A 21,560-nucleotide genomic window follows, 5' to 3' on the forward strand; every position below is an offset into this window, starting at 1 on the left:
GCTGCTTAGACGGAGCGCTCAAGTGCTGACGCTTCCGGAGCCACATCGCTGCAGGGAACAATTTTGTCCACGATTTTGGCCGTGTAATATGCTTTGGAGATACTTCCCCCTACTTTCCCCTAATCAGTAAAGCTAAAGTTCTGAGCAAGTCAGCCGTCAGTATGTAATCTGACATGAAAAAGAGGTAGCTATGGCAGCCTCAGCCATGCATCACGAACGGGGCTGCATAGGTATATGACCATTTGTGAAATAAGCATTAATAGGTATGCTGTATAGCACAGGAAAGTAAACTCTAGGTGCATCGTCGTGACGTACTAGTACATGGTGTGGATACTGGCTTATGGCATGGCATGGCGGAAGTCCTTAAGTCACCTCTGAGGAAGAAAGCACGTTTTATGTTTATGTGCGCATGTAGTGACGTGCAAACCGTTAATGCCACCAGCGCTACAGCTGCGGAAAGATACTAAGAGTTGAAGGGCTCTTCCTTAAGGTTTTAAGGTTTTGTTGAGGTTATTGGCATGTCCAAAATAATAACTTTTAGTTCTAGATCTGGGCAGACAATGTATCGTTCAGTGATCAGATATGGCTATAGATGATTAGGGGACTGTAAGCCCCATGATCATGAGCGAATTGTAAGAATCTGCGGGATTTGTGGCTGTGGATGTTTTAGTAATGCTTGTGATAGCTTGACGGCTTAGTTTGCAGCACCCTTATGGCCGCGGAGCCACATGACCACGGTGACGACCCCCACCCTAGTTCCACGGAGCAACAGCGACGCCACCGGACAACCCCTGTTCCTCCGACCGATCCAAAGCTTTCACCCTTTCTCTTTCCCGGCAAAAGCCCCTAGAAGTACCGCACTATCGCAGCAGTTGCTGCTGCAGGACCCCTGCCGCCGATGCCAGCAGCAACAGCACCCCTGTGGCCACGATCGGGTTGTCCAGACTGAGGAAGCGAGGGGTGGGTGTTGAGCCCGAGGGCCGAAGCAAGTTAGTGACGGGCTCGTCCGTCTCGTACGACTCTTCGCCGTACGATGAGTCCGCTACCGTACTTCTGTTGCTGCTGCTGCTCCCGTCCTTTGCCGTGGCGGTGGCCGCTGGTATATCGCTGTTCAGTTGTTGTTGCTGCTGCTGCGGCTGCTGGCGGCGGCGGCGGTCTTCTCGTTTCCGAAGCCATTCTGCGTAGAACCAGCGCTCCAGCCTGTGAGAGGGAGAGAGCGGATACAGATCAGGTTGAGAGGGGTAAAGCGGGTTACACGGCGAGATATGAAAGCACGTCAGGAGTTGGACGGACCCGGGACGCACCTAGAGCGCCTAGGGTAAGGCAAGTCGGAGTCGTGCAGGATGGGTTGCATTACCTGCGACCCGGGTAGTTCAGCCGATAAGTCATGCAACCCCCCCCAACACGTGCATACTCACATATGTACTGACATATGGTTCACACTCATCATCGCCGGCTGCATACGTACCGGATTGACGGTCGTCAATGATATCGGGGAGCTTCACAGCCGTCACCTTCGTCATCCCCATCCCCACCCCCATCTCTATTGCAACCATCATGCGTTTAACCATGCCTGCTTTCTCTCCGGCTCGTGGACAAGCCTCTGTTAATAAAGACCCGCCATTGCATTCTCATGTCCCGGCCCCGGCACCGGGCCCCTACAAGTGAGGGGGGAACGGCCTAGAAAGAAAGTGCCTCCCTGCCTACCGTACCCCTTAACTCCCTACTACCTTTCGGCATTGCTCCGCCAACACTGCGTCTCCAACAGAAAAAAATCCATACAGCACCGGCACGGAGAGAACCACGGTCACTTGACTCATTTGCAAATGATACCGTACTTCAACATTTAAGGCCAACACCACCATTCAGAGTTAGGTTCTCACCATCGCTCCTGTGTAGCTTCCGGCCCCTCCAGCTCCTGGAGGTAGGTGTTAAGCGGCCCTAGCCGCTTACTGCGACCTAACGCAGCGCGCTCTGAAGGCACAACCACAAGCCACCAGTACCCCGCGGCTACGGCTGTCAGCGCGAGTACAAAGCCTTGAGCAGCCAGGACGCTTGTGTCTGGCAGTTGGGGATCAAATGTCGTCCCCGGGGCCAAAGAGGTTGCTGAGGCAAGGGCGTCTGATGCGCTATGGGTTTGCAGGTTCACCATGTCGCCGCAAGTGGCGTCCTGGCATGGCGAATAGCCGTTAACCGCGAAGGGACCGCGAAGGGAAGCAGGACGCATGATCCGCATATATAAACTTCGTTTCAGTGGGAATTCTGTTTGGCGATGGTGTGTCCACGTCGGAGAGTTCGGCAAATGCGATATACATCGCTGATGCGATCGTCTCCAGCTTTGCCTGCACATCATGACTCTAACAACGATGATACAGACAGCGAAGCTATGTGGACGGTTTGATTTACAATAACTTGTTCTGTTAGATTTTCCAGTTTGTAAAAATTGGCAAAGCAGATTCACTTGCGGAAACAATTGGATTGAATTAACTAGACACACTAGGTTCAATACATTACACTTATATGTTAACAGCTGGTTGATATGATCATGTGGGTGAAAGAGGGCAACAACTACTGTTTATACCGTACTACTGATATCAGATTCTGGAATGTTACCATCTGCACGTCACCTCGGTAGATTGGTATACTGCTCTGCATTCTTCTGACACCGAATGATTTCTGGGATTGGAGAAGAGGCACGCAGACGAGATATCACGTGGCTTACACGGAAGTGTTTTCTTCTCTTGGTAGGGTTTATATCCCAAAATGTCCTAGTGAATATGATCCCAGGCTCAAAATGGATCATCCATTTATTCATGAAGCACACGCGTTCGATGTTCAATTGGTCAGTGAAAGCTTTTCACAACCAAGAACACAGTTTACCGGAAGCAAATCTAGAACATCAGGAAAAATTGCACCAGAAAATCACCCCCGATAACTGATCAGTCCAGAACGCAACGCCTCTAACCACACATAGCACGAGCCCTGCTACGCGCAGGTGCTTAGACGGAGCGCTTGTTGGCCGGCTGCCAGTCGCGGGCGCTCTTGGGGCGCTGCACCAGGAAGCCCATGATCTGCACCTGCTTCACGTTGTCGAAGGCCACCAGGCGCACGTAGGCGTCCGGGAAGGCCTTGGTGCAGGCAACAATCTCGCGCAGCACCTGCATCGGGTCGCGGCAGCCGAACATGGGCAGCTTCCACATCGTCCAGTAGCGGTTGTCGTAGTACAGCTGCGGGGGAGGGAGAGACGGAGTTCAGGGAGACAAATTTGAGTTAATGACCGTATGTCCGATTCAAAAACTACCAAAACCCGAAGTTTACTTCATATCCTTCGAATACTGTCGCAAGTACATGCAAGTCCTAACAACCCTTTCGCTATGTCCCCCAACTTACGCAAGACACTGGGCCGAAGCGGACGGTCGACTCGTTCGACACGTAGGCCTTGTCGGCCTCAGCGAACTCCAGGCAAGGAATCCAGCCTGTAGGATAGCAGCAGTGTTAGTGACCAAGAGCTAGTTTGAGTGCTCTGACCCTGCATTACGAAGTATCATCATAACATCCACGTAAAAACAATCGCTAAAGTCAACTCACCGTTGGCGACGATGTAGTCGACCTGAGCGGCGATCTGCTCGTCGGTCAGCGGCGGCAGATAGGAGAAAGTCTCGAACATCCTGAAATGAGTAAACAGGTTGTGAGCGTTATGTAGGTATTAGCAGGCAGGAAAGATACGCATTTGGCAGAAGCAACCACTAGACTTGCATAATTGCAAGCCCAACGGCAGGAGATTGCGTCATAAGCCATATCTTACTTGTTGTTCACCGGGGTCCAGACCATCATCTTGTTGGCCTGAGCCGGGGTGGCAACAGGGGCAGCCTTGACAGCCGGCTTCAGCGCGGCGCATGGGCGCACGCTGCTGCGCTGAGGGCGCGCGACGGCGGCGGCCACGGAAGACTTGGCAAGCAGGGCGGCCATTGTGTTCAAGGACTTCAGCTATCGACTTGAAAAGTGATTTGGTAGGGAGCGCGTCGGGCTATATCCGAATCGGATGCGACAAGTGTAGACCACCCTGGAGCACACTCATCCTGAAACGCTGAATGTACATAACCTTCGTCTCGCAACACAAATTCCAAAATAGAACCTTGTTATCACTACGATGCTTGTTGACTCCATCGGAGTTAACGATGTATTTGAACGCCTGCAAGCATATGTCACGTACTTCACCTTTCAAATAAGATTTCGTCACAATCATTGCTTCACGACACTAAAGCTTGAAACACAGCATCTCGTTTCGATGAAGTAAAGTCGCCAGTGTCCGAAGTCTGAATGCATGCTTCTTGTAGGGTTGTCTTCAAATAGGTTTCACCGCCAATCAATGCAGATATATGGGTTGGAGGTGCCCATGAGAGAAGGCAAAGTTGTAAATGTTAGCTCTTAGCCCACCTTGCTTACCCTCAAAAAGAACCTATTGGCGGATATGCCAAGTCAAATCACTTCTACAGCTTCCGCCTCTTTCCCAGCACACAGAGTTGCAGTCCACTGTGTAATAAGAACGCAGCACCGCGCCCTTCCCAATGCCCGAGGTATTCTGCACACGGCATGGGCCGCGTGCACGGCACACAGCATGTCTTTTCACAACTTTCCCGATCACGACGACCGAATGCTGTCCCCATAAGGCGTCGCGGAATGTCGCGGTCCCTGGCTACCTTTGATTAGGCTGAGCGCAAACGTCAGGCTTAGTGGGCGGGCAAAAAGAGGCTTAGGCAGTGTTACAACCGCTGGCGCCGATTGATTGGACTATGAATTGATCTCACCCTCTCTCTCTTCCCCTCGCTCACTCATCTTCATAGGCAAGCAACAACATCAATCAACAATCACATGTGAAGCTTCTCACGTACCGTTCCAGGGTTGCTTGCACCGCAATCCCCACTCCCCTTCGCCGCCTGTACCGGGTGAACCCCTCAGCTGTAGCCGCCGATAACTCACGCCGTTTTGCCATAAATGCACGGCGCGCCGCCGCTCTTCAGGCCGTCGGCTTGGTGAGCAGAGCAGAAGGGGAGAGGCACAAACACGCGTACGTGCATGCTCAATTACTCGTACATACAACACACGCATACATACATGCGCATACGCGCCAATCGCGTACGGTGTTACCATCACTTCATTCCCCCCTTTGCGTCTTTCTGAGGGGTAAGTACGGGAGCAGCCATCACCGCGACACGTATTGTACGTAACAATGCACACCCACAAATGCCCAAACACAGACGGGCACAAGCAAGGGTAACACTCAACTCCGCTCTTCCCCTCTATTCCGCTCCCTCTCGCTCTCGTCAGAAGCTCGCGCTCCCACTCGCTCGCTCCACTGTCCCTGCAAGAAGTGCCTTGCGCACATAAAATGTGGCCTCCTATCCTAAACCAACTTGCTTTAAAAGGAGGACATCCACGACGTCACGCGTCAGGAACAGCAACGGTTGTTACCGCCATTTTTGGAGCGCAAAACCCACATCGGCACCGGCGGGCCTGCCTCCCTGATTACTAGCCCGGCCGTACCTGCTATACAGTGCCCCCCCCCACTACCCTCCAGACCCCCGAAAGGGAGGTAATGTAAGCAGATACAGGAAAAGTTTAAGTCGGGAGCTTGCAAAAGTCGCAGTGCTCTGTCGGGCGACTCGACCAGGGGCACACGCGCCGTGTGTGCTGCTCCGCCACAGCCATCAGCGGCGGCGCCATCGCAACAGGTGCCATCAACGACAACAGTACACCCATGTATGCATGCAAGTATACATAACCGAAAATGACGCGGGTTCTTTTAGGGAGAGTCCTCGAGGAGGAAGACCGCGAGGGAAAAGCTCCAAAAGACCGCCGCTGTACCCAAGTTCTCTAATAGTTGCAGCAGTTAAATTGTTGCCAATCGCCGGCCCTGCAGCCGAATCTCTGTGTACGTTTTTCCTTACTGCAGATTGCAGATAGAATCTCAACCTTACTGGCGTACTGGCATATACGAATACATGCAAGAAGGGTGCCGGCGCCGGCTCCGGAACCCCACCCAGCCAATTGGGCCGAGCTGCCTTCGGAGCCAGCTGATGTCCCTTCGTGATCAATCAGGGGGCTGGGGGCAACCCATCCAAAATGCACACATGCAAAAAAAGCGCAAGCAGCACCCCAAGACGTTGGCCCATCCCTCAGCCCTTCAAGCGCCACAGCCTTCACAGCCCGCCCTACCCAGGAAAAGCGCCCCGAGGCAGCGTGGAAAGGAGGCGATCCCGCCATCTGCAACCTCACCAGCATCCATCTAGCAACCCTCCATTATAAACCCTCCCCTTCCCTGCCCCGGGCCTTCAATGCCGAGTCCGTGCTTCCCTCACCCTTAACCGCTTCCTCTACGAATTGACCCTAGCCAACAAAGCGGGCGCCGGCTTCTGTCCATGCACAGGCCAAATGGACGTTCAAGAGCAGCCCTAGCGAGACGCCAGCCATCCCAGCCACTATGAAACGCACCCCACCCCTTCGTATCCTGGCCCGATACGCCCCGACCTGGCCAGGCCAGACCTAACGTTGTCTGACCTGGCCCATCCAAACGCAACCGTCATTCAATCATCAGCCAACCCTCGTGATGACAGTCCCGTGCAAGCTTGTCAACACGACATATGTGCTGCACACGCCGCACCGTCCCCTGTCCCGGTTTTTATCCAAATCGAGCAAGGATAGGTCAGTGATAGGCTCGCCGGCGGCCTGCTGTGCTGCGCAACCCTCCCGAGCAGGGAATTCCTACGTCCCGCCCCAAGAAACACACGGCGTACACACATATACGGTTCGCCTTGCCGGCTTTTTTCATCTGATCTCTCCATCTACTAGCGGCTCGTTCTTTGGACAAAACGGATGCACGCATTCGCATGCGCAGATGCGTAGGATGCGCCCTCGAAGGTCGTACGTTTTGTACCAATGGTGGCCACCAGCGTGCAGCAAAGCAAAAAAGCAAAAGCGCAACTAAAGCAGCCTACCATAGCCATGCCCCGGTACCCTCCACTCAGCCAGCCCCTGCACACCAGCGCGAGAAAACCTACGCTCATCGGTTTTGGGGGCAACGGCAGTATAAACCGCGACAAAGCAGCAGCAGCAGCATTGCGCCAATGGAACAACACGCTCTGCTCTGCTCTGCCAGGAAAATATTAGCAGCATACGTCGCACCCATATCTACTCGAGTACAGAGCCATCCGAGGGCAGCCCCTCCTTCCTTGCGCCTCTCCATCCCTGCCCCGTGGCAGCTATCGACAAGCTACCAAGCCGCCCTTCCAAAAAATCCAGCACTCAGCCTCTGCTTTTTCTCTCTCCCCCTCTCCCTTTATGTATTCTCTCTATGTCTCTAATTGGCTTTTCTGGCAGTAGGTAAGTTCCCCAGCGGCTTTTGCGGCAGCATCTTTCCATGCCTCGTCACTGCTTGCGTGCACACGCAAGATGCATGCATGGAAAAGCGCACTAGCCTGCTTCACCGCTGGAGGAGCCGGAAGCCCACAAGCTCAGCAATCTCCCAAACTCCTGCTGCAGGGCAAGATCCCGCCTGGAGCGCAACATCCTCCCCATCCGCCGCCGCCGCCGCCTCACCCGCCGCCCCAAACTATCTATCAGAGACCACCGTCCTTACATCTTGGGCAGTCCGCAGACAAGGAACGCGCCTTTTGCAGACGGATGTCCACGGACTCCACAACGACAGGCGCCGCAACGGCGGCCCAAATGCCGCCCGCCATTTCGCGTATTCGGCGATGCAGCAGAGGTTCAGAGAGGCAGCCATGGGCATTGCGCTCGAATCGCCATCATCACGCGACCGCACACAGATCTCTTCTGTTCCGATCCGGCATGGGTGCGCCGTGCGCGGCGAGGGAGCGTCCCTCAATCCTCAAGCACCGACGGCGGAATAATTTCCCTCAAGTCCATCCCTAGACCGGAGACGCCGTCGGCGGGCTGCGCGCTGGCCGCCGTCATCAAGTGCGCCCACACGTCGTCGCCGAAGTCACCGTCTTCTGGCAGCACCAGCTCACCTGACGCCATCGAGCGCAACGTGTGCATTAGATCTACCGGGAGCCCCATGCCGTCGTCCTCGTCGTCGGGGCTGGACACGGTAGGGTTATCGTTCACCGGCAGCGGCGGCTGCCGGACCGCCGCCGCCGTCTCCGCCGCGACCAGTGGCGTCACCGCCGCCGCGACCGGCGTCCACATCGACGACGCTGCCACAGTCGCCGACGCTTCGGTCGAGCTAGGGGCGGCAGCGGCGACGGCCGCCACTGCCACCGCGGCTGTGGCCGCAGAGCCGATGGCCGGCAGGCCCGTGGGAGCCGGTTGTCCCGTCGGCATGGATTGCGTTGGCGGAGCCATCGTAACGCTTTGAATGGGGATCATAGTGTGCACGTGGGGGCCAGACCCTAAGCTGGCAGCCGGACCTACGGCACCCGACGCAGAGGCGGGGCCCACAGCCACCACTGTCCCCATTGGCGCCGCGGCGGCGGGCTTGCCGGCGGCAGACGCCGCCGCTGACGGTGCTGTGCCGCCGGCGGCACAGGGCATCGCTCCGTTGCAGGCGACGGCAGCAGCTCCGTTGTGAACCTGTGGTTCGGGGGGCACGGGTAAAGGAAAGCGGACAGAACAAGACGTCCTGATAAATTTTCTAGGTTAAAACGGAATGCAGGGATATGGAGACCCTGAGACCATCAGAACACGATCCAGTGCTAGGCCAAAACCACCGTAGTACGCACGTGCATTCAAACACACCGCTGCTGCATCCCGCCGGCCCAGCTCAACCCACTGCTCCCTCCCCTCCCCAGTACAGTTCAACCCAAGCCTGCCACACGCTGAGACTGCTCCCCTCCCCTCCCTTGTTGGCACTTTCCACATCGGTTTCCTGTGCTGGACGTTTGCATGGACATTTGCATTATTTCCCCATCCCTCCTCACCCTTCCCATGCTCTCCACTCCACACTTACCGGCATGACCGTCATACCAAGGCCCCCGTTTACCGGCAGCAGATGCGCCGTCAGAGGCTCTGGCTTGGGAATGATGAGCGCGGCTTCGGTGGTGTCGACCAACGGGGCCGGCTGCGGCGTCGCTGCCGCCGCCTCCAACCCGTGCGCAAGCCCTGCTAACCCTAGAGTATGCGGCGCGTGGTATGGCTGGATGGCCGTGCTGCCGAGCGGCAAAGGTGACATGGCCACCACACCGTTTGTGAGGCCTGGTGACCCATGGGACGTGGCACATGCGCGCCACGAGGGAAAAGAGCCGTGCGGGGCCAAGGGGGCGGGAGAAAGACGGTGAGTGCGAGAAAGAAGCGGCTCCGGCGCCCCGTATTCCGTGAGAAGAGATACTGGTGGGGTCAGGAAACATCAGCAGTACGCCACCACTCCTTGTGCCGTGGGGGTGTGTTTGCGTTGTGTTCGTGCCGCTGTGGCAGTGTAGTGCAGGACGCCAGAGAGCAGCAAATGGTAGTGGCCCCCCCACCCTCCTTCACCACCACGCCGCTCCTCCGTGCTATCGGACTTGGCCCCTTCGTTTCACCTGTATCCTCTGCCAAATATCAGACATTGCACGTCTCTTACCTTCATGACTGGAGGAGGTTCCCCCCAGGGCTGGCGAGGTCCCGCACGGCTGTTCATGAATGGTCACAACGGGAACAGTAGTGCCAGCGGAGGCCTGCGAGCGACACAAACAATGCACGGGAGGCCGGAGGCCGTCAGTGATATTTACAAGAGGGGGGTAAGACGAACCACTGGCAATTGACGCAGATACCAGAGATAGGCGGGATACTCCAGGATTAAGACAGAGGGGGAGGAACAAGCAAGGAGCTGCGAGGAGATGGGTGACGCCCTGCCCTATCATATACCTTACTCGTATGCTTCCCGGTGTCCCTTTTCTCTGCAGAAGCAAAGTAAAGGGAGACGCCCGTACACACAGCGCCGCAAGTGCCTGGACCTCCCCTCCTCCTCCTCTTCATCCCTATTTCCCTTCCATCCCTCCCATCCCCACCTCACTCCCCTCTTATTCTTCAGAAAACTTCCTTTCGCAAACCCACCTGCGGCCCAATCGCCAGACTGTTGAAAGCGCCCGTCACATCGCCCGTAACGTCCTCTGCCGTAGAGAGCAGTGTCTGAAAGGAGCGCAGCATCATGTCGTTCAGCACATCGCCGCCCGCCGCATTAGGGTTGTACTGAACCAGCTGCTGGTGCGTCACCGCGCCCATGGCCAGTCCGCTGGCGGAGCCGTTGGATGACGTGTCGTCGCCGCCGCCGCCGGTACCGCCCGGTGAGCCGGCGGCGCCGCCACCGGAACCATGGTCCGCCATGTCCGCATCAATGACCTCATTCACACCCACACCATTGCCCAGGTCCATCTCCAAGGGGGACTCCCCACGCGCCCGGCGCTTCCTACGGCCCCCGTTGGTGACCGGAGATGGGTACGTGGCTGCATGTCCGGGAACAAGAGCAGAGGGACGGGTCTTCAGACTGGACCCTAGGCTGGTCGGGACAACACGGCGCTCAAAGCACTCCCCCACGCACATACAAAACAGGATTGATCTGCAAGATTGCTCTCGCCTAAAGGATTTTTGGCTGGAAAGGTTTGTTCCAAGGCTATATGGCTCCTCGCTGACGCTGCTCTCCTGGCCAGGCATCTAAGAGCTCCCTGCCTAGAACCGCATGGCAGGGCATACTACACAGCGTGTAAGGCTGTCCCCTTTGCTGCATGACGTGCGCGCAGAGCAAGGAGGCACTGTTCCACTTGATATCCCTCTCGCCACTTGATCTTTCAGTTTGCCGCAACGCAGCTTCAAGCTTCTAGAAGTGCGTGCAAACACGCTTGCGGGTCAGTCTTTTGTTAGAGAGCCATGCATGCATGGATGAGAGCGCGCGCCCCGCTGACTCACGTGCATTCGCCAAGCGCTGCACACCGCCGGTCGCCATGGTGGACAACATCCGCTGAAACACCGATGGGTGCTTAAACGCCGCCGCAAACATATTAATCATGGTTTGCTGCTTCGCCTCAGTCGCCTCCAGCCGTGCCTGCAAATCCCGCATCTTGGCGTCCGTACCCGCCTGCTGCTGCCGTACACGTACCAGCTCCACCATTAGCAAATTCTTGTCGCGTTTGAGGTTGTCAATCTCCTCTTGGAAGCCGCCGTATGCGCCAATCTCGATGGCCGGTGCAGCCGTTCCGGCTGCGATAAGCGCATTACTCGGCACCGCAACGGCCCCAGCGCTGCCGCCAGTGCCATTGATGCCGCCGGCGCCGCTATGGTGGTGGCTGTGATGCTGGCTGCTGGAAGGCTTACGGCGGTGAATGCCGCGCAGTTGCTCCTTCTTGCCACGGACAAAGTGTTCGTTTGCGAACTCCCAGCGATCTGGGTCGACCTTGCGGAAGCCCTGCGTGCATATGGGAAGGCCACGGGGGTCGGATGGTGAGAGGGGGAGGAGGGGCGGCCAGAGGGGGGACGGCAGTGGGTTGAAATCTCCCAGGCATGGCGGGAGAAAGGTCCAATGGTTGAACAATACACACACAAGAGGTACCCTTGCGCGGTGGTGTCATGGCCACTGAAATGAGAAGCTGCGCGAAGTGGCACCGGTGCGCAGCCGTGCTGCGGCCCAGATCAAGGTGCCATGCAAGGTGCCATGCCATTGGAGTAGTGGGTTACACCTGCTGTGATGCTGGTGGGGTAGAGGCATGCTAACAATCGATGAAAGAGCAGCTCCATGGGCCCGCCTCTGCTATGGCCAGTGATGTCGTACAAGTACACCTCTTACTCCGGCTGGGTTGAGGCTCAGGACGCAACTGTCAGGCTGCCCTGTGAGGCCGCTGCATCCATAGGGTGTAGGACTGTGCCGCTGTGTGCCTCGGTGCGCTGGTGCAAGAGCTTGCGAGCTGCGGCTGGTGGAAACTGGCCATGGATTTCTGAGCTGACCGAGACGGGCACACCGCCACCGCACGGACATCACCAGAGGCGCGCTCTTGGCACGCGCCACGCACATTAATTGAGCATGTCATCCGATCGCGCTGGACCATGCATGGCGAACAGACTACAAGCATCCAAGCCCTACTCACGTATGTGTTGAGTTGTCGGACAAAACTGGAGAAATTGTTGTGCTTGAAGTGCTTGGGCAACAAGTCCCGCGCAAACTCTGGCGGCTTCCATACAATGAAACTGCAAATGAGCAAGGAGAAATAGGTGTCGTCGACCAGGACTCTTAACGCTCAGTCCCGGTCCGGAAAGATTGCACGTCCCTGGAAACCCGCGCTTTGTAATATAGGTAAGATGACTCTCGACCTTATGCAGAGGTTAACTCAGCTGGTCAGCACCTCACCTGCAGCCATCTCCTCCCCACGAAACAATACTATCCGTCGCCGGGTCATCAACAAGGTCGTACCTGCAGCATCAAAGATAATTCCGGACTACGATAAAGAGCCCAATATTTTGTTGTGTCCCAAGCTCCCAAGGATGTCCACTCAGCGGTCTGGGTCTACTGCAACACCGCCACACCGCTCTGGCAAACACTCACGTCTTTATGAGGAATGGTGGTGGCTGATTGGCTGGATTTGTCATGGCTCCTTAAACTGTGTCAAACACCACGAATGATGCCAAAGACGGCCAGACAACGATTTAAGGTACGAAAGGCTACTTGTATAGTGCAACTTAAGATTAGTCACTGCGGATTGATGTCATATGAAGCCATGAGAAACCCCAGAGGGAAAACAAATGCGTCAATTCATTCCGGGGTGCCGTGATAAATAGTGGCCCCTCAGCGTGTGGAAGGTAGAATTTTGTAAAAGCACTTTCAGTGAATAGCAGCGACTCGTAGCTGCTGAAGAAAAGAAAGTTCCAGAGTCCCGTACAATGGGACGAGAATTTAGGTAGGCATCTTTCTTTACTGTTGGAAAGCATTTAGGAGCTGCAACGTTATTCATTTTGGGCCATAGCAAACCTAGGCCAACACGCATTTGATGCCTCATTCTTTTGCACCCAGGATGTCAAATCGGCACCACACTAATCATGACACTAGCATCAACGACTTCGTCAACGGATGTAAGCAGTATCTCCAATTGACAACTTGGCTGCCGTGAAACATAATCCTATGCGGTACCTTCCTACCGCACGTGGCCACGGGCATTATTGAGCTCCCACCTAAGTCAACCGTTAGGTAATCGCTTTGAAGCGTGCCGAATTATCAGATAGCGCACGTCGGTGCCTGTAACGTGCGCCTTCTAGTATCACCGCATGGACGCCCAAGCCGGGGTCTCTGTTGAAAGCAAGCCCTTCATTGGACCACCAAGATGCTGTTCGTTTCCCCCTGCAATCACGTACAACAGCAAAGGGACAGTGGGACCGCATGTTAAGAAGGAGGAAAAGCCTGACGGCAACACACCCAGGGTGCATGCGTTGACATCCGTCACGAACGTTCGCATTATAAATGTGAAGTGGCGGGGACATCTCCACCCGCATGCTCTCCACCCAGCAATCCCAGCCCAATAGACAGCGGCTGCCTTCACTATCCCCATCTTGGCCTCCACAACACCCCATCCTCCCTACCCACACGCACATGGTGCTCTTGCTCCCCTCCACACAAGTACACCACATCCGGAGATAAGAACATTTCCTCCCACCTATGCCTTCGTTCCCCTTCTTCCTTCCCCGCTACCCACTACTTTACAACCCCTTTTTTCTTTCCTCCTGGCCCCAAAACACGGATGCACCCACGCACCAGCTCATCGTTCTCTGTGGGCCAGTCACTCGCCAGCCGCCATCCACCGTCCACCTGGAACTTCACCTTATAGCGCCCCGGCAGCAGCGGCAGATCTGCCTCGAACGTGCGGATCACACCGTCCGAGTCAATGCTGGCCGCCGACAGCTCAAAGCCCCTTGTCCAGCCGTCAAAGTCGCCCATCAACCGCACCTCTGACGCGACGCCCACCCAGGCCACGGGCACACGCTTGGGCACGCGCTTGGCGAACGCAGTGCGCTGGGCCTGACGAGTGGGGGCGCGAGGAGAAGTTTGTAAGGAGGCGGACCAGGTGTATAAAGAAGGCGGTACGTGAATCCTAGGCCAGCGGTGCTGGGTCACTCGCAACGAGCCGGTGCTTCAGATGGAAAAGACGTGCAGTGCATGTAAAGCCGGGGAAAGGCGCGGTGATGTGGACCAAGACCTAAAGCCTTGGCGACCTGAGAGGAGATCCAGATCCAGACAGTACCAAAGCATCCGACCGGCTCTGTCAGCTCCTCTTCCCACACAACCCACATCCTTCCAGAGCATTCCACATCCCAGCACCTCACCTGCAGTGACGCCTCCAGCGTCTCCAGTCGCTCGCACAGCTTTACCAGCTTGGCCACCGCGTCCTCCTTGTCCACTCCGAACCTGACAGCAGCCGCAGTGGACTCCACCAGGCGGCTGGTGGTGCCGAACTCCATAGACACCTGGAGGGTGGAGGGCGGAGGCGGGGTTTCGGAGCAACGGAACTGGAAGATCCCGATAGTCGCCGCCGTGCATAAGCAGTGCACGTGCGTGTGTGTGTTGGCAAAGGCGGAAGCCGGGGGCAGAGGTTCGCAAGCCCAAGACATGACGAGACCCGCAGCATGACCAGCCTGGCCCGTTCGCAGCATGACCAGCCTGGCCCGTTCGCCGTACCTTTTTCAAGAATGCAGCGGCATCCTGCAGGTCCTTGTTGGCCTCCTCGATGCGCCGCTCCAGGTAGCTCACGTGCTGCGGGTGGTTGGGTAATGAAACGACCCGCGGGTCAATTGTGTTCTCCACACTCAGTCTGAAGCAGTTTGAAGCATCGGTCGACACTAGGGGTCCTCCTACGTTTCAGCTTCTTTTTGAAGGCACACATGGCACACACGTTGCAGTGCACATCCGCCCTGCGCGCAGGGACTCCTAGTCCTCTTTCTCCACCTTCAGCCTTGCTCACCGCATTTGCCTCCGCTAGTTTGGCACTCATCCTTTTTTGGGACTCCACTGCCGACTGGTACAGCTGCGGGGTGAATGCGGGCAGGGGAGAGAGTGGCCGCCATTCCCACCCAGGCAGCCAGGCAGTAAGAGGAGGACAGGAATCCGGAAGTGGCGCAGAAGCAAACGTTGTGCGCTGTATTAGGAGTGGAGTGTGAAGTGAAGTTGGAGAGGATTTCGGTTCGGTTCCCGCAGCAAAGCCTAAAAACTACTACCCAAGTGTTGCCTCTGAGCTCCAGAACCCTAACCTAAGCCAACATGACGCTCCCGTATTCCTTCACAGCATCCGCCTGGGGTGGCACTCTACCCCGTTAAGGCATCGCCGTGCTGCAGGGGTGTGGGGCCCCGTGCGTTTAGGGACAATATTCCGGACTGATGCAAATAGGTTGAGGCGTGGCAGAGGCCAGGCAGAGTTAGGAGGGGATGGAGGATCGTTGGAATGGACGAAATTGCTGAACTCTCGATACTCCTGCCTGGCGCGGCATTTGCAGCGCATGATGACGTACCCGGACATCAACGATGCCCGGCGCGCCGCTCCTGTACGGAGTTAACCCGTCCTGGCTGAGCGCTTCCAGGCGGCGCTCCTTAGCTTTATCAAGAAGTGAAAGTTTTTCTTTTGCCTGCGTAAAATAATAGATATGTAAATTGCGCACGCGACCAGCTGTGGACCTATGACCCGAACCTACAGACAGCGACCTTCCCGAAGATGACGCAACGTTAGATGAATGCACCTCAGCGAGGGAGGGAGGATTTGAGCGGCATACACCGACCTGTCGCGCCACACCAAGGCAGCACTTTGCGGTCAGCAACGGTTGGAAATGAAGCACATTGTGAACAGAACATGCACTTCGCACAGTGAACGCACTTGAAAAGGTCGGCTTTGCGCATGTAACCCATAGCTGCAATTGCATTTTGGGTCGACGCGAGCATGTAAGCAGTTCGGATTGCAAGCTTGCATTTGTCCAAATCACCTACGGGAAAGCCACCTAGCGTGGTTGTGAATAGGGACACAGCTAACAAGCGTTAAAACTGATAAACATTAAACTGCGAACAATTTTGGTACAAGGATGTTTCGCACCTCTCCGTACGGGGTTCCGCGCCATGATGCTTCTCGTAGCATCACACGCCCTAGAGGTGAAGCATCGAATCCTTCATACGATATGAATTTCACAACATCTGTTATTTGCCATGCAATTCTCAAGTACAGGCTAATTCGTCTTTGCGTTCACGTTTTTACCTTGACTACTGTTACGCACGCACAACACCGACTACAGACCCGCAGTTTACGAAATGTTCCGTGCTAAGCTTGACTGCCAGTGCACACAAACGTGTCGATCTCGTAAAGTGCAGCTCACGGCCGCAGCTCCGACCGTCGCTGGCAGCCATGCCTTCGGCAACCTGATTATGCACCCAGTCCAACCTGTGATCACCTTGTGCAACTCTGCGTCTCGACGTCAAGTTACGGGACGAGCATCTGCTACCCAAGGTCTTCCCGCCGACCGTGGAATTGATGTAGTCGGCTTCGGAAATCTCTGCGTGGGTAAGACTGTGGCGTTGCGTTGCCCTGGCAGCAAGTCTAGGTGCTTTACATTAATTGAGTGGAGGCGTCTTCAATTGATCCCAAGGGGGGTCGGTCTCTATGGGCACGGTATTGCAGGGAAGCAGCCTGTGGGCGTGTGGTACTGTGTGGCGAAGTCGACATCGGTGTGGTATCGGTGTTGGCGATCTAGCCCTCCCTTTTATATCATTTAGCACGCGCGCACCATGAGTTGGCTTAAGGATACAGTGCCTACCTGAAGAAACCCAGCAACAGCTACGATTCTGGCGGATGCCTTTTGCGATACCATATGGCCGTAACGGTTCTTGCCATTTTCATCAAGGTCGGGATCAAACACGCCAAAGATCTGCTGGGGGATTAGAGAGGAGTGGAGGCCGTACGGCCACTGTGCCTATGGCTGTAAGGGCAACGGGCGACACAACATACCCTGTCCATCACCGCAGCATCTACAACTGCAGCAACCGTGACGGCTGGTTTAACTACAGTTATGGCACTAGTAGCGATGGCAGCAATATCAGCCGTGGCAATAGGCCACGGGGCCCGTAGAACTCACAGGGCCTTCCTGCCCCTTTCAATGAACCCACGACATTCCAGGTCGGCCCAAAGCCTCCCGGGAGAGTCTGCTGCGGGTTGCGGCGGTGTCTCCTTTGAGGTGCCCTGCAATTCCATTTAATCGTCCTTCATCGCTCACCCAAAGACTGAAGCGACTAATATCCATAACCCTTAACACATGGATTTTAGCTTGCATCAATTAACCTACATAAAAATTACATCAATATCAGCAGCTTTTGAGGAATCAACGACCCACATTCAAGGCAACCCATATGCTCGACCCCATTTCCCGGGGTCGAGGGAGATGTAGACCCTGTCGTCCCTTTCCCCCTTATCCTTCGTCCTTTCCGCTCGTGTTCCTTCCCACATGCCGTCCTTCTCCCCATCGTCCGCGCAATCCTGGTGTCCAGCTGTGTTTCCCCGTGTACACCTCATTCCTTGCCGTGCCGTGCCCCCTCCGGCCATCTCCTTGCCCTGCTATATTTAACCCTCCCGACCCAGATACTGTGCTTCCCTGGGAGCAACTCCCCCCAGCCAATGTACACGTCAGGCGGCAGCTGTTGGACACGTTGACCAGCTCGCCACCTCACCACTCATATTGGGAGGTGGGGGCCGTGCATGCGCATTGCATACATAATGTTTTCCATGGTCGAGCGAGTGTGCAAATGTGTGTGGCTGTGTGTGTGGCTGTGTGTGTGTGCGTGTGAGAGCTGTCGTGCAATCCGTAGCGAAGAAGGTCAAATGGACGTGAAGCTGTCGCAAAAAGATGACTTCATCGCGATGGTGATGTTGATTCTTCCTGTCAATCGCCACCACTGCTAGTAACCGCCGCTAACTTGGCCTTACTCCGGGTGCGAGAGTCCTTGCGTGCCTCAATCCTTCTGCGTCCGCTGCTGCCACACTTGCACCCTTTGCCCGTTTGTTGCACTTCGATGTACTTCGAGCACCGCCTTCCTCCTGCCCGGCGCATTGCCTGTTTCAATCCTGATGGGGATCTCGATACTTGATGTTGATCCTGATCATTTCAACCATGGTTTGGATCTTGATTCGAATTCAAGGTGGGTGGCAACTGCAACTTCATGGTGGCTGCAGCGAGGCTAGGACTGCGAGTCGCCAGCGTGGGGCACATCGGTACGGACGTGTACGGCAACTTCATGGACAACGTTCTCAGGGTGAGCGGATGAACGAGCACCTGGCCGACCAATCGACCGAGGATTGGGTTTAGTCGATGCCGACACACATGCCGTCCGTTTCCAAAGCTCAACCACCTACGCCTATCCCACACGCCGCTTCCCACATCTACCACCACACCTACATGATCCGGTGCGGCTTTCTGTTCCGAATTCCCGCCTTCTCCTGGGTGCATTTGCGACAGAGCGAAGGCATCCAAGCAACCACCCGCATCGCTCCGTCGCCGCCATCGAGCAGCAGTACCACCAGCAGCAGTAATATCGACGGGGCGGCCCCCCCGATGGATTCGACGCTCGTCTGCTTTGTGCTGGTAGATTCTGCATCCCGACATGCGTTTTGCAGCCGTTACGATTTCGGGCCCTGGCCGTTGCTGGAGGGCATCCGGACACTCCCCGGCGAAGCCATGGAGGTTCTCCGCACTGCGCGCGCTGTGTTCACCAACGGCTTTATATTCGACGAGCTGCCGCTGGCGGCGGTGGAGACGGCTTGCAGCGACGCCATCGAGCACGGCGCCGCGATTTTCTTTGACCCTGGTGTGTCCTGTGTAGCCGTTTGGACCCATGTGGGCCTTACATGGAAATAAGGAATATATTCTTCAGACGGCACGCAAAGCGAGTTCAGGGCCGAGCCCCCGAGGCCTAAACGCACAGCGTGCCTCCCGCTGCGACGGCGTGCCTAGGGCAGGTCGTGGAGGTGGTGGCCGCGCTGCTGTTCCCGCCTTCTCTCCATGCATGCCGTTTCAGGTTTTTTTCATTCGCATATCTGATGCGCCCTCGTTTCTTAAGGCCTTTCTTGCGCGTCCTTGTCCGTTGCCCGGGTTGCCCTTCCCCTGGGTCGGATGATGATGCAGGGCCCCGTTGTCAGACCATGTTGGAGGGGCCGCGCAGGGCAGCTCTGAACCTGTTGCTGGACCTGAGCTCCGTGGTGCTCATGACGGAGGTGGGACGACGGGGGGATGAGCTGGGAGCTGGGAGGAGGATTTGGCTGAGGCTAGGATGACATAGCTAATTATGAAGAATTGACGGAGGATGGGAGGGATTTACTTATAGGGGGATTCGGTATGGAAGGAGTACGGAAAGGCTTGAAAGATTGCTGTTAGGAAGATGGAGCGGAGGAGCCGAGGGATAAGCGGAACGTGACGGGCGGTCTCTGAAGGGCATAGGGGAAGAAAAGTGTTGGAAAAGAGGACGACTCCACGAACGGGCGAGGAGAGGGCAGAGAACGAATATGAAGTGAGCATGACGAACCCTGCCTCCCTGTGTACCGGCCTGGAGATATTCGGCGACTTGACTCAAGACGCTTGCATTTCTCTTCAACGAGTACTGCGTAATAGGTTAATCGTGCGGAAATTTTCAACAGTTGAGTTACTGTTTACAAGTCGTGGGCATGATTTGAGCAGGGTTTAAGTAAGGGGGAAGTAGTGATTGTAAGACATAACAGAAGACATGCTTGTGGCCGCAGGAGGAGGCTCGTGTGGTTACGGGTCTGGATGACCCGCAGGCGGCCGCCGAGTGGGTTCTGGCTAGGCCTGGCGCCCGGGCGCAGTGGGTGGTGATTAAGATGGGCAGCCAGGGGGCGTTGTTGTGCGAACGCAACCGTAGCAACAACGGCAGCAGCAGGAGCAGCGGCGGTGGCGCCGCCAACGGACAAGGGAACGGCCGTGGCCACGGCTGTGATTACACTGGCGCAGCCAGTTCAGCCGAGACGACGACTTCACCGGCAGCGACGGCAAGAGTTACGCGCCTGGGGGCTGTCAAGGTGAGGCCGTGGCGTGAAGAATGTTATTGTTTGCATGAACATGAAGTTGACGTTGGAAGACCAGGAGCTCGGTTATTGTGTTTCTGTATTTGCTGTTTTCGATTGTGTATATAAAGGTAATTTTAAGGTCGGAAGCATTTTGTGGAAGCTCATGAGGAGGGGAGGGGATTTAGGGAGATGTGTTCCGCACTGCTCGGCTCCCTAGACTCCGCAAGACACTCTTAAGCCAGGATAGTCCACAATGTCGCGTCCGGTGTGCTCACGGTGCTACGGCTGCTTCTTTTAACGCCTCCGACTCTCCAACCCCTACTTGCCATTCGTCCTCAGGTAGAGGTGGTCGACACTGTTGGATGCGGCGATAGCTTTGCCGCCGCCGTCGTTATGGGCTACATCTCCGGCTGGCCTGCAGATGTGACGTTGGCACTAGCTAATGCCGTCGGCGGGGCGACGGCCACGGGCCGCGGCGCGGGCCGCAACGTTGCGCAATTGGAACGAGTCCTGGCGCTGCTGGCGGAGGGAGCGGCGGGGGCTGCGGATACAGCAGCCTGCGGACCGGAAGCGGCAGGTCGTCAACGAGTTGCCTTTGCCAGGGCACGCGCGCTGCTGCTGCAGTCTTTGGAGTCGCGGCGGCCGGAGCAGGGGAATGAGCAACAGGGGGGCCGGGAAGAGGGCCGCCGGCAGGAACAGCTTAGCGCAGCTGCATGAACGGAAGGGGTTTTTCGTTTTCGTTTGTGTACCTGCCTTTGCGACTGCGCGGTTGGGCTGCAAGCTTGATGATGAGCTTCATAGACAGAGCCGCTGACGGCAGTAGCAGGGCAGTATGCACTGTAGAACATCAATTGAAATTTCTGAGCCAGGACAGACCTTAATAGAAGGGTAGGTGTAGGGCATGTAGCATATATATTTAATTGGATGTATAGGTGTCAGGTGGTCGTAACACATATTAATTGACGTGGATGTATGGGTGTTAGGTGGTCGTGGAGATAATGGGATGTCTGTAGCAGCTACATCTGTAGAATGTCGAATGCCAGGGATCTTAGCAATTCCACCGCATGTGGTTTAAGATTTGTGCTGCTTGTGTGTGTTTGTGTGTGTATCTATGCCTGTGTCTGTGTCAGTGTGTGTATGTTATATATGGATCCGGGCCTGACGCTGGCCACAGGGCCAGTTAACGGTACACCAACAGGGAATGATCGCCGAACCATTTCATTGGAGGTGTGTTTTTATGTTCTGTTCTCTGTATCTGTGCATCTGTGTGTATGACTATGTGCGAACCTTTCTGTGTGTGATCAAGTGTCTGATCGGGTCAGGGAATTAAGTCTCGCCCTACGTTTCACCGGTTCGATAAGTCTCCTCCAGGGGAGGCAGGAGGCTTATATGTTTATGTCTGTCTGTTACCCATGGTGTAACGAACATATAGAAGCCAGGGATGTAATAGTCACATGCTGGTATATAGTACAGTAAAGCTCATTGCATGGGCTTGTGAGCAGTTAACTTTAAAACTTATGACATGATTATTCGTGAACTTTCCAA

At 55.8% G+C, this 21,560-nt stretch overlaps 5 protein-coding genes across 5 annotated transcripts; 1 reads left to right on the forward strand and 4 right to left on the reverse strand.

Annotated features, from left to right (window-relative positions):
- Positions 1-860: 860 nt before the first annotated feature.
- VOLCADRAFT_96580 (uncharacterized protein) lies at positions 861-2,236 on the reverse strand (the record flags this gene model as incomplete). The annotated part of the gene is made up of 2 exons (XM_002955637.1): positions 861-945; positions 1,884-2,236. The coding sequence occupies 2 exons, from the start codon at positions 2,234-2,236 to the stop codon at positions 861-863; spliced, it is 438 nt and encodes a 145-aa protein (XP_002955683.1).
- Positions 2,237-2,701: 465 nt separating this feature from the next.
- rbcS (ribulose-bisphosphate carboxylase small subunit) lies at positions 2,702-3,996 on the reverse strand. Its single transcript, XM_002955638.1, has 4 exons — positions 3,806-3,996; positions 3,589-3,668; positions 3,391-3,476; positions 2,702-3,227 (listed from the first exon to the last, which is right to left on the reverse strand). The coding sequence occupies exons 1-4, from the start codon at positions 3,967-3,969 to the stop codon at positions 3,000-3,002; spliced, it is 558 nt and encodes a 185-aa protein (XP_002955684.1). The 5' UTR covers positions 3,970-3,996; the 3' UTR covers positions 2,702-2,999.
- A 3,377-nt stretch (positions 3,997-7,373) lies between these two features.
- On the reverse strand, positions 7,374-12,570 carry hsfA (heat shock transcription factor; the record flags this gene model as incomplete). Its single annotated transcript, XM_002955639.1, has 7 exons — positions 7,374-8,592; positions 8,969-9,213; positions 9,578-9,671; positions 10,051-10,439; positions 10,900-11,395; positions 12,072-12,171; positions 12,527-12,570. 7 exons carry the CDS (start codon positions 12,568-12,570, stop codon positions 7,882-7,884), a joined length of 2,079 nt encoding a protein of 692 aa, XP_002955685.1. The 3' UTR covers positions 7,374-7,881.
- Positions 12,571-12,793: 223 nt separating this feature from the next.
- On the reverse strand, positions 12,794-15,981 carry VOLCADRAFT_106904 (uncharacterized protein). The gene is made up of 8 exons (XM_002955640.1): positions 15,834-15,981; positions 15,655-15,738; positions 15,475-15,588; positions 14,931-14,993; positions 14,648-14,722; positions 14,296-14,436; positions 13,727-13,990; positions 12,794-13,315 (listed from the first exon to the last, which is right to left on the reverse strand). Exons 1-8 carry the CDS (start codon positions 15,924-15,926, stop codon positions 13,283-13,285), a joined length of 867 nt encoding a protein of 288 aa, XP_002955686.1. The 5' UTR covers positions 15,927-15,981; the 3' UTR covers positions 12,794-13,282.
- Positions 15,982-16,242: 261 nt separating this feature from the next.
- On the forward strand, positions 16,243-20,732 carry VOLCADRAFT_119122 (uncharacterized protein; the record flags this gene model as incomplete). The annotated part of the gene is made up of 7 exons (XM_002955574.1): positions 16,243-16,508; positions 17,580-17,683; positions 18,137-18,250; positions 18,646-18,802; positions 19,120-19,208; positions 19,731-20,027; positions 20,355-20,732. Coding segments are annotated over 7 exons (1,404 nt in total), but the record flags the coding sequence as incomplete, so codon positions are not given.
- Between the last annotated feature and the right edge of the window lie 828 nt (positions 20,733-21,560).

This window comes from Volvox carteri (assembly GCF_000143455.1).
Source record: "Volvox carteri f. nagariensis unplaced genomic scaffold VOLCAscaffold_53, whole genome shotgun sequence".
Taxonomy (NCBI): Eukaryota; Viridiplantae; Chlorophyta; class Chlorophyceae; order Chlamydomonadales; family Volvocaceae; genus Volvox; species Volvox carteri.